General features: G+C 38.6%; 2 protein-coding genes across 3 annotated transcripts in view; one reads left to right on the top strand and one right to left on the bottom strand.

The window, feature by feature from the left end:
* SRPX (sushi repeat containing protein X-linked) overlaps positions 1–21648 on the top strand; it is a 73438-nt gene that overhangs the window by 18059 nt on the left and 33731 nt on the right. The window lies entirely within an intron of this gene.
* Positions 789–1225, bottom strand: LOC115898680 (60S ribosomal protein L31). The gene has a single exon (XM_030934018.1). The coding sequence runs from the start codon at positions 1204–1206 to the stop codon at positions 829–831; it is 378 nt and encodes a 125-aa protein (XP_030789878.1). The 5' UTR covers positions 1207–1225; the 3' UTR covers positions 789–828.

The following is a 21648-nucleotide window of genomic DNA, read 5'->3' as shown; positions in this document are numbered from 1 at the left end:
TTTTTAAATCACAAATGGATGTTACATTTTGTTAAATTCCTTTTCTGTATTAATTGATATGATCATCTGGATTTTCTTTAGTTTGTTAATGTCGTGGGTTGCATTGATTAATTGATTTTTGAATATAAAGCTAGGCTTCCATTGTCAGGATATGTACCATTTGGTGTTAGCATATTATTCTTTTTATGTAGTGTTGTGTTTTATTTGGTAATACTTTATTGGGGATTTTTACATCTGTGTTCATGAATAATATTGTCCTGTAGCTTTATTTTCATGTAAAGTCGTTGTCTGGTTTTGGCATCAGAGTAATGCTAGCCTTGTAAAATGAGTTGGGACATGTGTTCTCCACTTCAATTTTGTGGAAGACATTCTGTAGAATTCTTTTAAAAATATTTGATAGAATTCACCAGTGAAATCACTGTGCCTGGAGATTTATTTTCAGGAAGATTATCTATTCATCTTGAGTGAGTTTTGATTGTTTGTGCTTTTTGAAGAATTGGTTCATTTCATCTAAGCTGTCAAAGTTATGTGTAGATTTATATATATAGTGTCTGCCGTGATACCCTCTGTTTCATTCCTAATATTGGTAATTTGTTTATTTTCTTTGTCAATCTTGCTTGAGTTTTGTCAACAATATGAATATTTTCAAAAAAACAGCTTTTGGTTTGATTGATTTGTTTCTATTGTGTTGTTTCATTAATTTCTGCTTTTGCCTTTATTATTTTTATTATGTCCTGCTTCATGCTTTGGGTTTGTTTTGTTCTTTAGTTTCTTTTTTTTTTTTTTTTCAATTTTATAACTTTATTTGATGTATTTGATGATCAGCAATTAGTTCTCATCCACATTGACTGTCTGTAGATTTTTGAAAGTGGTAACAGGTACATAGGTAACCAAAGTGTAGAGCTTATTTGGTGAATCTTCATCCTCATTACGTTTTCTGGACAGCCGCACACGGATTCGGTATGGGACATTCCTTATTCCTTTGGCCCAGACAGCTTTGTTGAGCCTGGTATCAATGCGCACATCTGGAGTTCCCATCTCCTTCATGGCAAATTTCCGAATCTCTTTGAGTGCCCGAGGGGCACGCTTCTTGAAGCCCACTCCATGGATGCGCTTGTGAATGTTGATGGTGTATTCTCGGGTCACCACCTCGTTGATGGCAGAACGGCCCTTTTTCTTCTCGCCACCCTTCTTTGCGGGAGCCATTCTGCCGGGTCCAAGTTAGAAAAGCTGTTCTTTAGTTTCTTAAAGTGGAAGCTTAAGGTATTGTTTTGAGGCCTTTTCCTTTTTCTGATATAAGCATCTGATGCTATAAATTCCCCTCTGAGAACTGTTTTATCCCACTGTACTCTCTCTCGTCTCCTTTTTGAACTCTAGTGACTGAAATGTTAAACATTTTGATATTGTCCCACAGCTTCCTGAAAAAACCAAGATTAAAAAGAAGATTGAAAAAAAAGTTTATTGAGCAAGGGGAAGACTAAGAAAGACAAAAAGTCATAGGGCATCTTCCTACCCTCTTAAGACCACATCTTTTCTAGAGAGAAAAATTCCTAATTCCCAGAGTTTTAGGTATCTAGAGTTTGCTATGCAAATGCTATAGTTGCCACTGCTGTCACTCCTGCCCACTGTCACCACAGGATTATATGGGGGCTGGGTCATGAGATAATGGAGAAAATGAACATAAAAGAAAACCAGGGAATTTTCTTCATTCTCTCTGAAGCATTAAAAGAAAACCAGGGAATTTTCTTCATTCTCTCTAAAGTATTACAGGTCTTCTTTTCCACTCTTAGAGACAGAGATAGAGGGCTTCTCCTGGAACTCTCTCTGTACCCAGTGTCCTACTTCTGTGTTTGGGCTGATTTTAGTCTAGTCCTGGGATACCAAAGTAACACCAATTCAGTGTTACCCCAAATTCTTAGTCTGCCTGCTAATGTTTACTTTTTCAGAGTCATCAAATAGCTGTTCACATGCACTTTGTTTAGGTTTTTCAGCTGCATTCAGTAGGAAAGATAGGGTGAAGTACGATTACTATGTCTTACCCAGAATTGGAATATTGTGACCTTTTTTTTTTTGACATTACATTATCCTTTTCATGGTAGTAAAATAGGTAATTTTCTTCCTCCCTTCCTTCTTTCTCCTTTTGTTTCTTCTTTTCTTTATTTTCTACTTTTTCCTCACTATGATGGCTAGTATATTGTTAGACCTGGATAAATAACTTTTGACTTCGTTGCAGATGGTGAAGAGTCTCTTGGGTGAGGTTTTATAGTCATTACAATTTAGAGAAAGGATTGGATTGTTTATCATTGGAAAACACTTTGTTTTCTAAAGGTATATCTACTAAGATGAGAGAAGAAAAAATCATAATCTAAAAAGTGGGGAGTAATAGTCTTATAGAGTCACTGTGAAAGTTCAGAGGGATGATATATTTGTACCAGGAACAAATATGTTACGTTTGTTCCTTTAAGTAAATCTAGTCCCATCCAAAAACATATTTATTGACATTAGCTCATTTTTGAAAGCCTTTTTAATATGAGCTAATATCAATAAATATGTTAATAATGAAAGAAACCTAACAATGCAGAATGATTATGCATCAAATGCTATATGTTTACTGTGGTTTGAATGTTTGTCCCCTCCAAAAGTCATGTTGAGATTTAATTGCTATAATAACAGTATTAAGAGGTGGGACCTTTAAGAGGTGATTGGGCCATTAGGGCTCTGCCTTCATGAATGGATTAATGCCATTATAGCAGGAGTGGGTTGTTAGTTATCTCAAGGATGGGTTCCTGATAAAAAGGAGGAGTTTGCCCCCTCTTTCCCCTTCTGTCTCATGTACTCTCTTCTGCCCTTCTGTCATGAGATTATGCTGCATTAAGGCCTCACCAGATACTAGTGCCATGTTCTGGGGCTTCTCAGCCTCCAGAACTGTGAGCTGAATAGGCTGAATAGACTTCTCCTCCTTATTAATTACCTCTCTGTGGTATTTTAACAACGGATGGTAGACTAGGACAGTGTCCTTCTTCTGCTTTATTAGATGGCTTATTTGAAAAGTGAACAAGCAACCCTGCTTGTAGTCTGAGGAATGGAAATTGTGGAGTGGAGGGAGATTCAGTAAGAGATGATCTTTCACCCAGATGAGGCTATTGTTAAACTTTTCACTAAATTGCTTTTATTTTGGCCCTTGTATTGGTATCATCAAACATTAAACAGCCTTAAAAAGTGAAATGATATCCAGTCATCTACAAAAGAGTGAATTGTGAGGAATTATGTGGCTTATTTCCCAGTAGAGACAAGTGATTTCACATTCTGCAGCAGACCCATGAGCCACACAAGTCACATGAAAGGTGGCCATAGCTCAGGTGTTTGGCTCAGCTTCCTATTCTATCCAAGCTGTTTCTAATCACAGATGAACCAGCCACACATTCTTATTTTGAGCAGACATCTGAAATTGACTTCAGCTTAATTGCAATAAAGTTAAGGATTGGAAAACATTTGTGTTAACATCTACATTCTGTTCAAAACATCAACGAAAGCCAAATCCTCCAAATTAATAGGATCTTTTGAAGTCTTCTCTTTCGAATAAACAGTGTTGACATGTAATTCATCATTAACTCATAAAAACACTTCAGTAATATAAATCAGGACTGAAGTCTAAAAGCCATTCTGCTTTCAATTAGAGCATCCAAACCTGGTATCTGAGATCTTTTGTCCTTTTTTATTTCCCAGCCACTCTGTTATTTTGTCAATCTCCCTCCTCATCTGTATCCTGCTCACGCTCTAGAAATCAAGTCTTTCCCTCAGATGCAATGCCTGCATCTTAATTTTAAAAGTAGTTAATAGAATATACCAACTGCATGTTTAAACAGGAAGAAACTAAGGCTCCTGAGTGGTGATGGGGCTGGCCAAAGTCACATGGCTAGCTAGTAGCAGAGCTAGATGAGGATTCTTAGCATCTCACTCCATTCATTATTTTACTCCTAGTCTTCTAGAAAGACTCTGTGCTGTTCTCAGAGTCTCACCTCAGAAATATCACACTAAGTTTTTAATTCACTCACAAATGTTTTTAATACCTTATATGAAAGAAAACCAACTTGTGATGTTATTAGGTTGTCGCAAAAGTAATTGTGGTTTTTGCCAATGGCAATGGAAAAAAAACCACAATTACTTTTGCACCAACCTATACAAGTCAGGATAGTGGCAGTTTTCTGATCATGTTCTGTTTCTTGATCTGAGTTCTGTTACATGGGTGTGTTCAGTTTATAACAATTCATTGAATTGTGTACTTTTTAAAAAATAAAATATTTATTACAAGCGGCTTATGGTATTATCCCTGAGTTTTGCTTGGGCCCCAGAACTTAATATGCTATTAATGTCCTTTATTATGCAACGAGTCACCTTTCTCATCCAGCCTAAAAATTAATTTTCCTCTTAACACTCTTTTATTCTGCTCTCCAGTATACTTTTGCTTCCTGGCGCCTGCCTAATGTTTGTACCATCAGTGTTGTAGAATCCTACTTCAAAAGAAGCATTTGCTTACAGCCCAGAATCATAGCGGTGATCATGCAGTGATCTTAGCCCCCACCCCAGGGTGCTTGCTTGTTTGATAGTCACTGTGAGTGTTCCTAACAAGCCAGGGCATATCTGGATTCATCATTTCCCTGCACATTTGTGCTCCAAATCTCCAGCAATATGTGTGATAAATAGTCTGGAGCTTATTTTCTAAATGATAGCAGTGAAACCTCCTGCTTTTCTTTCTTTGAATTGAATCTGAGACACATGAAATTGGTATTCTCTGAGGCTTCTCTCTTCCCCCTCCTCATCTTTCTTTTACAGCAGGGGAAAAGGCAGAAACCTAAGTTTGTAATTGGCAGTGGATTGAAAGCCGTAGATCCTTCTCTTCTCTCCAGAGATAAAGAAATGATCTTTTGTGAGCGTTCATCACTCTGTCTTTTTATTATTTCTCTCTCTTACTTTAGGGTCTTATTTTGTCCTGTCCTCCACCTTTCTGTACACCACTCCCTCCCCAAAGGTTGTTTTTTCATAGCGTAAAAGTTGATCCTGAGTCTGTATGCAAGACATTATTTGGTACTACAATTTCACAGAATCATAGAATCTTAATCTTGGAAAGGGCCATAGAGCCCCACCCTACTTCCCTCATCTCACCCCTCTTGCCAGCATCCTTTGGCCTCATGGGAACACTTCCAGCTTCAGTAAGCTTTGATGGAATCTCAAGATGGTCTTGAAGTCTTAGAATACCCTGCCTCACACTAGGCTAAAATCAGCTCTACGTAACATATAGCCATTGTCCTTATTTCTCACTTTGGTACTGCACAAAGTAAGTCTCTCTCCATTTTTATCCATGGGATGGCCATTGAGAAATCAGAACACAGGGATTCTATTTCCTTTTAGTCTCATTTTCTTCAGGCTACAAATCTAAAGTTTATTCACCATTCAATAAACTTTTTATTTATTTGTTTACTTATTTATTTGCTATGAAAGCTAGCCTCTGTTGGTCATTTTTTGTTTTTCCTTTCTAGCATCTTCTGGCATTTCTGTGTCCTTCTCAAAGTGTGGCCCCAAGTGATAAATATTTGAGGTGATAGATATGTAAATTACCCCAATTTAATCATTATGCATTGTATGCACATATCAAAATATCACTCTGTATTCCATAAATATGTACAATTATAACATGTCCAAAAAAAGAAAAGAAAAAAAAAAAAAGAATTGGCCCAAATGGTCTGTTATTCCAGTGTGGTTGCTTCAGTCCAGGATAAGCCAGACTTCTTTGGTTTAGCCTCTGCCCTCTTGCAGGCCACTGTTGCTCTTTTTTAAGAAACTATTTCACCTGCTGGCTCACAATGTGGACAGCTAGCTGGCTGCTCTTTCCCAAACCTGCCAGGGAAGGTCTCCCCGCTTGCTGGGTGTACAGTTTAGTGTAGGGAGAGAAATACAAGACTTCACGTTTATAATCTCTATTAAATTCTTCCTTGTAGGTTTCAAACTAGCTATGGCCTATGATTTCGTCATCTGTTGGTTTTGCCCATCTGTAGCCACCATTGTTGATGCCCTGTGCCATCTCCCCTCATCCGATCTCTGGATTCATCTGCAGCTGAGGTAGACAGTTCTCAAACATACTGACAGTTTCTCACCTTAGATGTTCACATGTCTTAGAGGCTTTACCTTTGGATTTTCTCCAGTCCTGTGGAAGCTCGCTCAGCAAGAATTTCTGGTAGAGTAGGAGACGTAACACCCCACCAGCTCTTAGCCAAAAAGGACAGGAGTCTGTGGGTAAATACCTGATCTTTTGTGTCCCTGGGTTGTGTTTCCTCAGAGGCTCCTCAGTGGGAATGAATCCAGGTTGCCCCCAGAAGTAACCTGCTCATTAGTATATCTTTATGGGCTCTTCCCCTTTTCCTTTCTCATTTCCCCTACTTTCTCACTGTGCTTCCTGGGATCACCTTCCAAATGAACAACAGCACCCAAGTCCTTGTTTCAGACTCTGCTTTGGGAGAAACAAAGCTAAGATCTTGTCCTCTCCAGCTTGGTTATTTTCTACAGATTTATTCCTCTTAATTCTTCCTTCACTGGTAGAATGACACAGAGCCCTACAGCACATCTCCTGAGAGGAGGTTGCCTGTTAATGGGTTGTGAAATTCTTGTAGTGGCCATGATCAGCACTTTTTAAAAACTAAAATGTAATAGAATAGCAAATATGAGAGGGCATCATGCCTTAAAGATTGTTTCATGCAACTTATTTTTCGATCATATAAATGTATGTGTGTACTGAGTCACAAAATGAAACATTTTCTGTGGATGATATTCAAAAAAGTGAAAAGTAATTGCTTTCTGTGAATACAATTCATAAATCAGTATTTCTCTAAATGGACCTTTATGTAAACTGGATTTACTAGCGAGGCATTCTCTTGCGTAAACCAAAGAAATGAGGTTACTTTGGCCTGATTTGCTCTTTTTGAACCAATGCTGATTCCAATGCTATTCTAAAAAATTCTTCCTTTTTTTTTTTTTTCTGTTAATAATCTGTACTAAAATAACACTTAGGATAAAATTGAAACTTTTCGTGTCTACAGTTTCCATACTCCATATTTGTACTGGTTTGAAAACTGTCTATCCACAGTCTTTACACTTCTTTGGTTTCCCTTAATTTTTCAGTGATTATGAAGAATAATTTCACTGTCCACCCTTTATATTCTTTAAGGCCCTGGGATGTAGTTTCCCTGGATCTGGAAATTTGAGCTCAGGTAAAATTGCCAGCTGGGGTCTCCTTACTCTTGAGCCCCTCTTCTTAATCTGTGACTTTTTTCCACATATAATATTAAAGCAAGAAAGATATTTAGGTGGACTTTAAGGAAGAAATTTCAACTTTCCTAAAAGTGAAATGTTGAGAAGAGCTTGGGAGTAGGCTGGGAAGGCTGTCTCCAAACTTTTGAGTTTTCACTGGGACACTCTCAGTACGTGAGGCTGGTGCCTGCATCAGATTATCTTCCAAGAGTATTTCCAGATCTAAGACTCTCTAATTTTATTGGCAAAGCATATCTTTTAGTTGGAGGCCCAAATGGTAATTTTTAAGAACTTCTCGGATAAACATGTTCTTATCATTGCAAACAAATGAGAAACAAACCTAACAAGCTCTTAGCATCAAATATATTTTAATTGCTCTGCTTGAAAAATTTTAAATTAAACAATGAGTAGAACAAAAGAATATTTATATAATATGGATATGGTAAACAAACAAAACAAAACACAAACACCTCTACTTACCAGCCAGTTTAATAAGAACTTACCAAGAAAAGTGCAAAAACGTTACCCTGTAGTCCTTGCAATTCTTTCCTCTGGATTCTTTTCCTTTCCCTATCTCCTCAGAGGTAACCAATGTCCTAAATTTTGTATTTATCATTCCTATCATTTTCTTTATAGTATTACTGAATATGCTTTTGTCCCTAAAAATACATTATTTACGGCTGGGTGCGGTGGCTAATGCCTGTAATCCCAGCACTTTGGGAGGCCGAGGCAGGCAGATCACCTGAAGTCAGGAGTTCAAGAACACCCTGGTCAACATGGTGAAACTCCATCTGTACTAAAAATACAGAAATTAGCTGGGAGTGGTGGCACATGCTTGTAATCCCAGCTACTCAGGAGGCTGAGGCAGGAGAATTGCTTGAACCCAGGAGGTGTATGTTGCAGTGAGCCAAGATTGTGCCACTGCACTCCAGCCTGGGTGACAGAGCAAGACTCCATCTCAAAAACAAAACAAAACAAAACAAAAACATCATTTACATTTACATGCTTTTGACTTGTGTATAAATGGACACGTGCTGAATATATTCTTTTTGTTGTTGTTGTTGAGACGGAGTCTCGCTCTGTCGCCCAGGCTGGAGTGCAGTGGCCGGATCTCAGCTCACTGCAAGCTCCGCCTCCCGAGTTTATGCCATTCTCCTGCCTCAGCCTCCCGAGTAGCTGGGACTACAGGCGCCCACCACCTTGCCCTGCTATTTTTTTTTTTTTTTTTTTTTTTTTTTGTATTTTTTAGTAGAGACGGGGTTTCACCGGGTTAGCCAGGATGGTCTTGATATCTGACCTCGTGATCCGCCCGTCTCGGCCTCCCAAAGTGCTGGGATTACAGGCTTGAGCCACCGCGCCCGGCCTGAATATACTCTTATACAACTTGCTTGCTTTTTTTTCACTTGACATTAGATTCTTAAGAGTTGCTCATGTTGTTACATGCAGTTGTGTTTTTTCATCCACGTTACCTTGTAAGATCCCATTGTGTAAATATGCCATCATTTATCCATGCTACTCTTGATGTGCATTTTGGGCTGTTGCTAGTTTTATGTTCTTGTAAACAGTGCTGTTGGGAAGATTCTTCTCTATCTCCCTTGAACAATGTGCAGGAATTTCTCTAGACTAAGTACCTAGGAGTTGAATTGCTGGATAATATGCATACATATCTTTGACTTTGTTCAATAATGCCAAATTATTTACTAAGGAAGTTAAACCAATCTAAACTTCCAGCACCAATGTGTATTTCCATTGCTCAACATCCTTGTTAACACTTGATCTTGTTGTATTTTTAGAGTTCTTCCAAACTAATGGGTAGGAAATGGTATCACTGTGGTTTTAATTATTGTTAGTGATATTTTAGTAATAATATAATAGTAATAATAATATGGTTATTGATTCTCAGGGGAAGAATTTTCCTTCTTTCACTCAGTGCCAGGGTACAAGATGAGAACTTTTCTTTGCAGTCCCTATACATGGGATGGATTTATTTCACTCTACACTGAGAGTATAGGCTGTTGGTATATCAGCTTTGTGTAGGAGGTGAGGGTGAGGGGATGTAGGCAGTCTCCTCTAAAACTGATGATCTTGAATAGTCCCTGGAGTTTGTCTTCTGTATCCAAGGTCTCACCAGTCCATGGAAATTAAAGCTCAGTTTTGGCAGTTGTCCTCAGAATAAAAGGTGAGCCTTAATATCTGGTACCTAATCATGATCCTGCTTTCACAGTATTTCTTACTTTCTTGCAAGCCAGAAGTGGATTTTTTTCATTGATTTTCATGTAAGCACAGCCAGGCTACATGGCTCACCATACTGCCTGAAATAGGATCCTAATTGCTTGACTTTGAAATTGATTCCATTTTCAACCTTTAGTTACTTTCAAATGTATTTCATGATATTGTGCTAGAGCAATCTGTAATTTGATGTTTTAAGGACATATGTGCCTCCTCAAACTATCCTCTTCAGAGTCACAAACTAGAAAATTCTCAGTGGAGATGGCTGACCCACCACTTGTTCAAGATTTTACAATAAGACAAAAAGTTGCCATTTGCAAACATTTGAGAATATTTTTTTGTGTGTTCATCAAGGGAGGAGAGAAAAAACCTGCCTAGAGTGTTTCCCATTTGCTGTCTGCTTTAATTTTTCATTTACAAGTCCTTGGTCAGAATTTCATTGAAGAGGGGAACTTCTAGGAAGCATTGGCATTCGTGCTCTATAAATGCCCTGTCCTAACTTCCCTAATTCAGCCTTAACGATGATGAAGATCCCATACCCAGTTTGACTGTGCTGTGTAAAATTTGAATGTGACTTGACTATTACACATGGAAAAACATTAAAAGACCCATACTAACAAAACAATTACTGACTGTTGTTGTTAGGGCTGCAAAATAGTGTGTTTGTACATCCCCCCCCCCCCCTTTTGATAGGTTTCATGTGAATTCATGTGAGTACCTTGATTGAATTAAATAATTCATGTAAATCACCCAAGGCAGTGCCTGAGGTAGTGTCTGTTAACTGAACAGTAGGTATTTCTTCTCTCTTACAAGCTAGGACTGTAAGGACTGTTTTAGGACTCACTGGTGTCTACCTTGGCCAATAAGACCAGATAAGATGGTGCTGTACAAAGCTGCTCCTGCATGGTAAGAGGCTGGAGAAATAGTTGCTACTTCACTTAATTTACCTTTTATTTCCTTCTTACCCTGGACTTTCATCTGTACACCAGGATGCTGGAAAATTGCTCAGAAAGACTCAATTTTTGGCAAAGTTCCCTTTAGGGCACATATTGCCTTTTTCACTGGCCAATGGTTTCTGAGAGCTGGCCTCATCCCTGCAAATGAGGACTTCACCAGTCCCTCCAGTCCCCTCCCTGCAGACAGCCTTCCTTGGTCCTGGGGGAAGGACAAGGGAGCCTGTCACTGCAGGCCCTTCTCCAGCAAGGGACTGGGAAGGGGCCAACATGCCTGCAGGCTCCTGTATTGACAAGTTGCAGCATCCTTAAGAGCAGCCAAGAAATAAAATGGTAATTTGCATTTGCATCTGGAATTTCTGAGCTTCAAAATCTTGGATCACAGCACTGTCATTAACAGAAAACAGGACACACATATAAATATCCATATCCATATTAGCCTCTTTGTTAGACTCTGGGTCAGCAGCTCGAGACTGAAAAGTAGCAGGATGATTGTACAAGAAGTAGAATGAACCTGAATGCTGTGTTTCAGGGCAGGGGGCAGCAGGCATAAGAGGGAGGAGAATGGCCTCCCCATTTATTGCACCCTGAGCCATCCCCCCAGGGACATCTAGAGCTTGACTACATTATGGCTTAAAACAGCTCTTATGGATTCTCTAGGGGACCTGATCACCACTGATAATGTTGTTTCCAAGGAAAAACCAATTTCAAATTATGAGCAACTGATTTATAAATGCACTTTGGGGACGCTGCCATCCATAGGTGAGAGGCCACATGACTCCCCTGTCATCAGTGCCCTGATACTTTGGCAGGGTTACAAGCCACCCTGTGCCTCTTTGTGGGGCTCTCTTTAGCTGAACAGTGGGCTAAATGTGGTATTCGTTGGATAGCACCAGATGCCTATCCATGCAACATATTATCTCCAATTGCCTGTTCTGCTGCCTGAGGTTTCTCCATGAGGATCAGGAAATTTCCACAATGAGAAGGAAGCCATTTGGGGAACCCTGTATAAAACTATAGTGTTAAGGCATTATGTAAATATGAGAGTAGATAAATGACTTAACAGATACGTACAGCAAAGATTATTCTGATTATCAACTTGGGAGTTCTAGATAAGTTGTGTAATACAATTGTTTTCAAAGTCTTTTGATTCCTACCTGCAGTAATAAATATATTTTATATCACAATCCAAAACACACTATACTATGCACACAGTATGTCATCAAATCCAAAACTCTATCAGTCGTCAGTCACCATTATTTTAGGTATCACTAAAAAAGAAAAATGATACCAATTAAACTATGCCATTCCATTTATTATAGAGCTCATCTTGGGTTCAGGGAAATTAAAATGTAAAAATAGTGTTTTAGAGTTAATAAAAAAATATATATATATGTATGTGTGTGTGTGTGTGTATTGTGTGTGTGTCTGTATAATTGAAACAAAAGTGTCATGAAACAATGCTCATTTTTACTATGTATGGTGTATTATGAGTATCTACCACTTTCCCCTATTCTAATCTAATGTATTTTATTGCAAATAAAGCTGGTCCTACTAAATTTATGGAATGGCTCACTAATGTTTTAATTTAATTTTAATGTGTTAAGTCTGAGCTACAGTATTGTTTTGAAATAGGGAATTGGAAATGATATGCCGAGACTGATTTCTTATCCCAAACCAGATGTCATGCTGTATGTTTTAGTCATTTATTTCATTCAAATGTAAATTGATGGTCTACTGTTTAAGTCAGGACTCTTGATGGCACATAACAGAAACCAGTTTCAAAAAAGCTTTGAAGAAAGGATGGGCTTATCATTTTATGTTAGGCAGAGGTATGCTGGTGGGGCCAAGCAATACTGGAACCAAGGGCTCAAATATTGTGGGATCTCTCTTTCTCTCTAACTTTCTCTGTTTTGTCTCCGCTTTTCTTTGATAGTTTCATTCTCTCGAATTAGCATTCTGTATGAGACTTAATCTTTGTCATTGGCAGCTTCAGGGCTCACATCTTCCTCATTTACCACCAGAGAAAAAATCCTTCCAAGATTCTCATTGGTTCATGTGATTGGTTCATATGATTGCTCCTGTAGTCAAGGGATAAGATAAACTCACCTCTACTAGAATCACATAGGTGTCATGAGGAATAATGCAGTTTTCCAAAAGAAAGGGTCTTATTTCTTTTTGAGAGGAACATAATAGATGTCCATCACACCTAGGAAGTGCTAGCACCAGGCATTGTGTGCTGGGGTTTAGCCTCACACAACAGGTATTGCCAAAAGCCTGCAGATGACCATTTTGAAAACTAGAATTGCCATCAGCTTAGTTGCACCTTCATTTTCCCACTAGAGCTTGAATCTCCCAGTGAAGATAATAACTGACAACAGCCACGGTGTGACTATCAGTTCAAAGGCACCGAATGGAAAAATGGGTGCTTTCAAGAGAGAAGCTACCCAGAAAAGAAACGATTCTACCTTCCACCACAGGCAGAACTGGCCAAAATAGCCATCTGTAAAAGACTTCAAGTAAAGTCCAGGCTTTTGTTCTTGGGTGCTCATGTTCTATTCCCTGTTGGGGAACCAGAGAATGTTTTATAAGGAAGAAGCCTTAGGTTTCAGCTGAGCAGACTGCAGCCTGTCACTTCCAAGCATTCTCATGATGTTCATTTCAGTGTTTCGCTGCTGTTTTCTGGAAATATCTTTCTTCACACTCTCTTCTCTCTCTCTTTCTGCCATTTAATGTACTATATTAAAATATCAATCTACAGCTGGCAATTAAAAGTTTACTGCCTACAATTATCAGTACACACTGTGGTGATTTTATTTTATTTTCTTAGACTCTGTCTTTTCTGAATTCAGTTATTCTCAGTTTTGCCATGATGTGCCAGAATTTTGTAAATTATACTGCTGGGTTACTGCCAAGAACGACGTACCAGTCGCAGCTTTATTTGGGCAGCTTTTTTGTGGCTTAAATACAGTATCTGTTTCTGTAAGTACAGCCTTCACTGAGGGAGATGGATGTCTCATTTTGATACTGATGGAACAGCTTGAGCATATCAGTAACGTGTAGACTAAAGTCTCAAGGGGAAGAAAACTTTTGAGAGCCTTTGTTAGTTTCACAGGGGCAGTAAGGGGAAACAAACCCTGACTGTATTCCCTGAAGAGTTTGATGTCTAGCTGGGAAGAAAGAACTTGAAATGACTTCTGAAAATCCACAGCAACATAAAATCAGTGCTAATTTAAAAATGTGAACAGAGTGCATCGATGTGAATGGAATGGTTAGGAAAGATAAACTGGGAGAGCTAGGCTTTGAAATAGCTTTAAACACGAGAAAGGAACTGAGAGGAGGGGAAAGGCTTTCAGGTAGGTTTCTGAGTCATGAAGACAGAAACAAGGAGTTGTGAAATTGCATGAGATTTAGGATCAGAAATGTTCAGTCCTTGTTCTCATATAACTGATAATCACTTCATTCTCTGAGCTGATAATACAATCATAAACAAAGTGGCAAAGAGTTGTTGCTCTCCCCAGGTTTACATTCTAGTCACTGAATGATACTTGCCTCATAAGGTTGCACTGCGGACTTAAAGAGGCAATGGAAATGAAAGAGCCGGGCAGATTTTTAAAATGATGTGCCATGGTAATTTGTTTATTGCCAGGTGGAGAAGGAGGAGGGCAATTTGATTTGCTTGACTGCTGTTGTTCCAGCTAGAGGTTGAGGATGGGAGTGTACTAGGGGAACATAATTTGAAAACATGTACTATGCCCTTCTACACACTACTGCTGCACCATTTTACAGATGAGCAAACTGAGGCTCAGGAAAGAAAAGTGGCTTCCCAAATCGGGATGGCACTGGAACTTAATGCCAGGGCTTTTTCGATTGCATCCTACCAGAGAGGATGGCCATGAGCAGTTGAGGAAACTCAGTATCTGCTTGCTGTTTCATGGGACATAACATCTATGCCCTGAACAAGTCGGAGAAAAGTAGACTTCCACCACCAATCCCCCAAAGGCTTTCTCAGATTTTCCGATTCCTTCATTCTGAGGGAGGAAATAGAATTAACTTAACAAATGTAGGTTTTCAAAGTATTTAAATCACTGTTTTTCTAATACTTTTGACAAGACCCACAGGAAGAAATATATTCTACTGTGACCTATTGTTAGAGTGAATATATTATTTATTGTACAAATCAGGAAGGTTTTGAGTGTGAAAGAGAACGCTACTAATAATAATGTTAGATGGTAACCATGTGAGGTGATGGATATGTTAATTAGTTTGATTATGGTGATTATATCACAATGGATACGTATTTCAAAACATCATGTTGTAAACTTTAAATATATATAATTTTGTCCATTATAGCCCAGTAAAGCGGAAAAAGTAATGCTGGGACAACAGGCATAAAATGGGACTGTGCTATGCAAACTGGGGACACCCTACCATACATACACCCATATAAAAACAAAAACTGTACAAAGTAAGGTTTATTCTTTCTATGTGCAGTGCACCCTGACATTTTCAATTCTATTTCACTACAAAAATACTAGTCATGACCTACTAAATGGGGTCAACAGTTTGAAACATACGATTCTTAGTTGATTGTTGGTATCGCTTAGGCACTTGTGATGGTAGTAAAGACAGGGATTTGGTAAGGTGAATGTCTGATATGTCCTATAAACTTGTTTCATCTGAACATTCTGTTGAATTTTCTGCCCCAAGAAAAGCACTGGTAATAAACATTTTCTTCAGTTTATTCCCCATGATTAACAAAAGGTTTAGACGAATCTTTCTGGATCCCTTTGTTCCATTTGGAACAAGGATCTTCCTCTGTGTATTTCCCCTCTTTTCTTACCCTTGGGCTTTTATCTGTTAATCTGCCACTTATTTAGAGAAGTAAGGAATCCAAGGAAGAATGTCTCATTTACAGATTCTGGCTCTCTGTGTACTTGTTCTGAGCTTTCATCTTGGGGTTGAAGCTGGTGCTCTGAAAAGCTAAAGTTTCTGCTCTGCTCTACTCCTTCAAATATACACACCTTTACACACATCTCCTGGACATCTCTCCTCTGTTGAAACTTTGCCAAGGTATAACAGAGTGGATCTTGCCTGCAAGTCAGGCATGCAGAACTGACTTCTAGGCTTCTTCAAAAATCCCTATAAATTAGGACTTTCCAGAAAAGAAGCTCCTGCAGATTTAGCTGTGGAGGACAGAAGGGTTACCACTGTACCTGTGTCCACACAAGCTATGGACAGGCCCTTTTGTTAGCCCATTTCTGTCACTAGAAATGTTTGTACACTCACCTATGTTAACAAGAGCTTCAAGAATACAAGAGACCCAGCAATAGCACCTCTCAGCAATAAAATAACTTTTGGTGAGCCCCCATTTTGCAAATGTTTTTAAGTCATAAAGGCATATAGGGAACCACAGGATTTTTCCTGCCTCAGAGTATAAACTATGGTAATGTCTTGAGCCTAAAAATCACTTTTTCCTAAAGCAAATTTTATTATCTGGATCATCTGAATTCATAGACTAAACTTGACAACAGTTTATTTTACTGAAAAAATGGACTATATGGCTTTTCTTGGTGGTTATTAAGATGAATAATATACATATGTGTATGAAAGATTTTCTAAATCACAAATCATACAGGATTGTTAGAGGAATTTTTAAAAACACAGAAAACTTTGGAAGCACTGAGATTCTTGACTATGCTTCATGCTTAAACTTTAAAAAGTATATCATGCCAGATGTAAGTTTGTCATATTTTTACATTTTTTTCAAGAAACTCATGTACACAGCAGCTCAGGGTTGTGGAGGCCTTCAGTTTATACTCACAGAATTAAATACAAAATGTGATTATGAACCCTCAAATTAGAAACTTGTAAAACTAAAACATATATTATGCCATTTAATTTATGGCAACCCTGTTGAGGCATGCCTAATTGGAGTATTTGAGGCTTAGAGAGACTCAGTGGCTCTCTTAGCTTGGTTTCCTAGAAGCAAAGCTTATGATTTGTTGAGGGAGTACTCTCAGGAGAAAAACCTATAGTTGAGGAAGGGAAGCAAGAAAGAGCTAAGCAAGGATAGAATCTCAGGTAAAGTCTAGCACCATAGGGTGCTTAGAAACATAAATACTGCAAGGTTGTACTTCCACCTCACCTTTGGAGGCTAGAAGTCTGGCTTCATGTTTCTCCATATCCGTCAAACATTGGTTGCCTCCAGGAAACAGATGGGGAGGATGAAGTGGCTCCTATCAGCTGAGGACAATTCTCTGGAGAAGAGGGCAACTGTGAGTTATTTGCAGTCAAAGGCTCCCAGCAGCTAGGAGATGGGCACACCAGCCTGAGTAGAGGGAATCTAATTGAGGAATAAGCAGTATCTGCCCCAGTGACCTAAGAGAAGGCTATTAAACCAAGGCTGAGAGGTACATCAGAATCTTCTGACTTTAAGGCAAATGCCCTTCCTCCTTTTCTACTTTCTACTCTTCCTACACCTTTTCCTCCTTTTGTTTTAAAAACAAATACTGTTTATTATGTCAGAATTTTTAGAAGTCAGGATCTGGGCATGGTTTAGCTGGCTCAAGGTCTCTCGTGAGGTTGCAAGCAAGTTGTTGTTAGCTGACTCAAGGTCTCTCATGAGGTTGCCAGCAAGTTATTGGCTTGGCCTGCAGTTTCATCTGAAGGCTCGACTTGTGGGTGTTATGTGTGTGTGTAGCTGGGGAGATCTTCTTATAACCTTACTTATATGATTGTTGGCAGGCTTTTGGTCCCTCAACACATGGACCTCTCCACAGGGCTCCCTCATGACTTGGCAGCTAACTTGACCCAGAATGAGTGATCCAAGAGAGAGAGCGTGAGACAATATCCAAGATGGAAACCACAGTCTTTTTATAACTTGACCTCAGAAGAGATATGGTATCCCTTCTACCAAATTGTGTTCATTAGAAGCAAGTTAATAAATTCATTCCACACTTAAAGTGGGGAGTTACAAAAGGTTATGAATGCCAGGGGATAGGGATAACTGGGGGCCATCTTAGAAGCTGCATATCAGAGTCTACCCTCTGGCACCCAGTGATTATTTCCCCCCAACATGCAAAATATACTCACTCCCCTTTTGTTTAGAAAGATAGCACCTATTCACAGCTAAGCAATTCACTGAGCCTGCTTTCTGACAGTATAATTTTAGGGGATCAAAGGCCTCTGCTTGTTCTGTAATGTCTCTGCCCTCCTAAGTCAAGCTAGTGATATTTCAGCATATATAACTCTTTTAAGAATTTTGTGGGTCTCCTGTGAATCTTCTTAGAGTTCACTCTGTTAGACAAAAGTTCACTCTGTTAGCCACCTTACAAATCTCAAAGACATAGACTCTTCTCTGTTGTTTGATTGAGAGGATCTTGAGATCTTAAAGGGCCTTTTGTAAGACTGAAGGTACTCTAAGGCACTACCATGATTTAACAAAGGATTTTACAGCCGTATTTTTGCCTTCATCTTTAAATCATGTTTTTCTGGCAGTGCCTTGGATTTGATCTTTGTTCAGAAGCTATTCAAATGTCCTCTGTTCTGTACCACAGCTGCTCTGTAATCCGTTGGCAGATCATTTGTTAGCACTAAATCATCTGGCTCCCACAAACAAACACCCTATGGCTTCCAATAGTACAAAATACCCTTTTCTAAACATCCAAATCTGCAGTATTGTCACAGTTTAAATTTATATACTGAAGCTGGACTGATTAGAATAAAACCATCCAAAATTATACGCATGAGGCCACAGTTTATGTGTCGCAAGAAACTTAAGGCATATTTTTCTCCTTTTCTCCAACATTTCTACCAATTCTGAATCATACACTGGGTATGCAAGGTAAATTAGACATGGTTCCCACCATTGAGCAATTTATAGACATGATTTATCTCCACAGAATACTTTAAAAAAGTTAGGTCTAGAACTGTGCTATCCAGTATGGTAGCTATTAACCACATGTGGCTATTTAAATGTAAATGTAAATTAACTAAGATTAAATGAAATAAAAACATTCACTTCTCTTGTTTTACTAGCCACATTTTAAATGCTTAATAACCACATGGGGCTAGTGGCTGCCCTATTTGACAGTACAGATAAAGAATATTTCCATCATTGCAGAAAGTTCCATTGGACAGCACTAATCTAGAGGAAACCAGTATGATAAGCATTTATCCTTTTTAAAATCGTATTTGCTGCTCTCTCCCCCACACTAAAATGAGTTAAATATCAAAAAGAAAGACACTACATGCTTCTTCAGTAAATATTCTAACATGCTTAACAATAAAGAATGCTGTAAGATCATGGCTCTTAACATTTATTAAAATCTACTGAAAGCTAGCATCTTTTTCTCCTAGAAAAAGCATGCTAGTAGTACCAAAAGGCATGTATCAAAAGGATGTACCAAAAAACATGTTCAATTACAAGGGATTCGTGGGCCCTCCAAAGCCCTTTCATTAATTCTGTAGTAGGCCATGATCCTCAGGTTAAGAAACCTTACTGCAAAGTGAATTTTATTTTCCCATTGACTTTCAGTATAAAATTGATGGTGCAATTTACTATTAAATATGCTTCTTTCTGACAATATTAAAATTATATTTAGAATAACGATGAGGGGAGAAACAAAATATAAAGAATGAAGAACTGTCTTCAAAATGACTAAGAAACCCAACACTTTGAGCTAAAAATATAATACAGAGCCAGCAAATCTACCAATTTGGGTCAGGTATTATAATCGATAAAGAAATATGTAGTTTTAGCAAATTTGCAAAGTTTTCCATTAGTCTTAAATCTCTACCACATCCCCACCTTACAGTGAGAAACCTTATGGTGTGATAGCAGGAACATTCTAGTAGCCTTCAAAAATCTAGACTCCTGATGTAATTTCAATACATATAATAAATGTTACTTAAGAGTGACTCTGGTGCCTCAATGATCTTGTCTATCTGGACATTCAGAATGAATGGGTGGGATTCCGTAAGCCAGGAAGATCCTTCTTTGAACTTTGGGAAAAAAAGAGTGGCTATTTCTTTGAAAATCTGTTGAATTAGAGAAAGTTTTTGCAAGGAGAGCAGAATTATAAATGCGGTTGGCTTCAGGTATGGCTGAGAGACAGAATCCTACATGGCTCTGAGTTTCTGATTTCTGAGCCAACGTACAATTTGTATTTGTGTGGAAGAAGCACTGAAGCATTCTTTCCAGAGTGGTAATCTGAACCATATGTAGACTGATTAATAGTTATGTCATAATAAAACCTCAATTAGCAGAATTCTAGAGGGACAGCCTTTTGTAAATAAAGAAAAGTTTACTAGGAAACCTCCCTTCTCCCCAACTTTTTTCTCTATTTTCTTTCCTTTTGAAAAATTTTAATGGTGGGGAAAATCTTTCCCCAATGTACATAAATCTCCTCTGCTGCTTTAGTAAGTACAGTCTACTGAACATAAGTGAGTCTGTCTTTGAACTTATTGTATCTTTCAGGGTGTCTATTTTGCAGACTAGTCATCATATTTTTATAGAAGTTAATATATGAGCTCAGGCTGAAAATAAACTGGAAATTTTCTGAGAGTGGCAGCTAATACCCATTTATTTTCTTTTCACTTAAAAAACATCTATCAAGGCCAAGAGCAGTGGTTCACGCCTGTAATCCCAGCACTTTGGGAGGCTGAGGCGGGCAGATCACTTGAGGTCAGGCGTTCGAGACCAGCCTGGTCAACATGGTGAAACCCTGTCTCTAGTAAAAATACAAAAACTAGCTGAGCATGGTGGTGCATACTTGTAATCCCAGCTACTCAGGGGGCTGAGGCACGAGAATCTCTTGGACTCAGGAGATGGAGGCTGCAGTAAGCCAGGATCACACCACTGCATTCCAGCCTTGGCATTCCAGCGAGGCCCTGTCTCAAAAAAAAAAAAAAAAAAAAAAAAAAAAAAAAAAAAAAAAATATATATATATATATATATATATATATATATATATCAAGAATACGCAGGAAAGTTCTTATTCATTTGTGGACCAGTTTAGATGCATACAGTTGCAAGTAACAATGCAACTCACAGCAGCTTAAATTGAAAGGATATTTATTGTTGACCTAACAAGAATTGTGGAGGTAAGACGTCTAGGTTGGTGTTGTAGTCTAGTGAGGTCATCCAAGATCCCAGGTTGTTTTTATCTATCCACTTTACCATCCTCCACTGAAAATCTTTAGTCCTGTGACGTCTCACCTTGTGGTTGCAAAATGGCTGCTCCAGCTTCAGACGTTTATCCTTACACAATAGCCTCCAAAGCTGAAAGGGAGAAAAGAGGGAAAAGTCTTCTCCTTGTGCAGTTTTCTCTTTTATCAGGAAGAAAAATCTTTCCCATAACCTCCCTCCCCCCACCCCTAAGCAGACTTCGTTTTACTTGCCATTGTCCAATACTGGGTTACACGCTTATCCCTGGAGCAATTCCTGGCAAAGGGGAATTAATTTTTTGACTTAAAGTCATCATGGTTCATCTTTTGGGGAGGGACACATTGCTGCTGAACACAACCTGTGATCTTTTAGTAAGAAGGAAGGGGAGAATGGCTACTGGACAGGCAACCAGCAGCTTCTGCTACACATGGATTCTTCATTTTGCTTCTGTGGGACCCACTCTTGGCATACTTGTTCTCACACTACTGAAGAAGCCATTTGCTGTTTGCCTATCAGTGATCCCAAAGCCAGCTATCTCATTTCTTTGAAACTGTAGGAGCAGAAGGCAGTAAGGCCTAGTGAAAAAAGAATGATAGATTTGAAGGCTAGGCAGACAGGATTTGAATCCCTGATTTACCGCTTACTGGCTGCATAACCTTGGACAAGTAGTTAAAGACCTTAGAGACTTGGTTTCCCTATTGATAAATCTAAAATAGTACCAACTGGCCAATGTTATTGTATAGATTTAATGAGACAGTGCATAGAAATTGCCTAGCATAGTACACATATCAAAGGCACTTAGTGTGTGTTATTTCCTTTCCCATGTGAATTCAGTTGCACAGAAATCAGATTGCATTTAGCTTAGTAGATAGACCAATTCGGAAAAAGAGTAAGTTTGACTTTAGCAGGTTTTTTTTCCTTTTTTCCTCCTTACTCATCTATGTTCACATAAAAGTCCCCTCTCTTATCTACAAAAGACTTGTGGGTAGAAAG

The sequence above is a fragment of the Rhinopithecus roxellana genome, chromosome 7, assembly GCF_007565055.1.
Source record: "Rhinopithecus roxellana isolate Shanxi Qingling chromosome 7, ASM756505v1, whole genome shotgun sequence".
NCBI classification, from domain to species: Eukaryota; Metazoa; Chordata; class Mammalia; order Primates; family Cercopithecidae; genus Rhinopithecus; species Rhinopithecus roxellana.
This window is presented reverse-complemented; position numbering and strand designations above follow the sequence as displayed.

Excerpts from the sequence above, each read along its gene's own strand:
- LOC115898680 (XM_030934018.1), bottom strand. The coding sequence starts at position 1,206 with ATGGCTCCCGCAAAGAAGGGTGGCGAGAAGAAAAAGGGCCGTTCTGCC.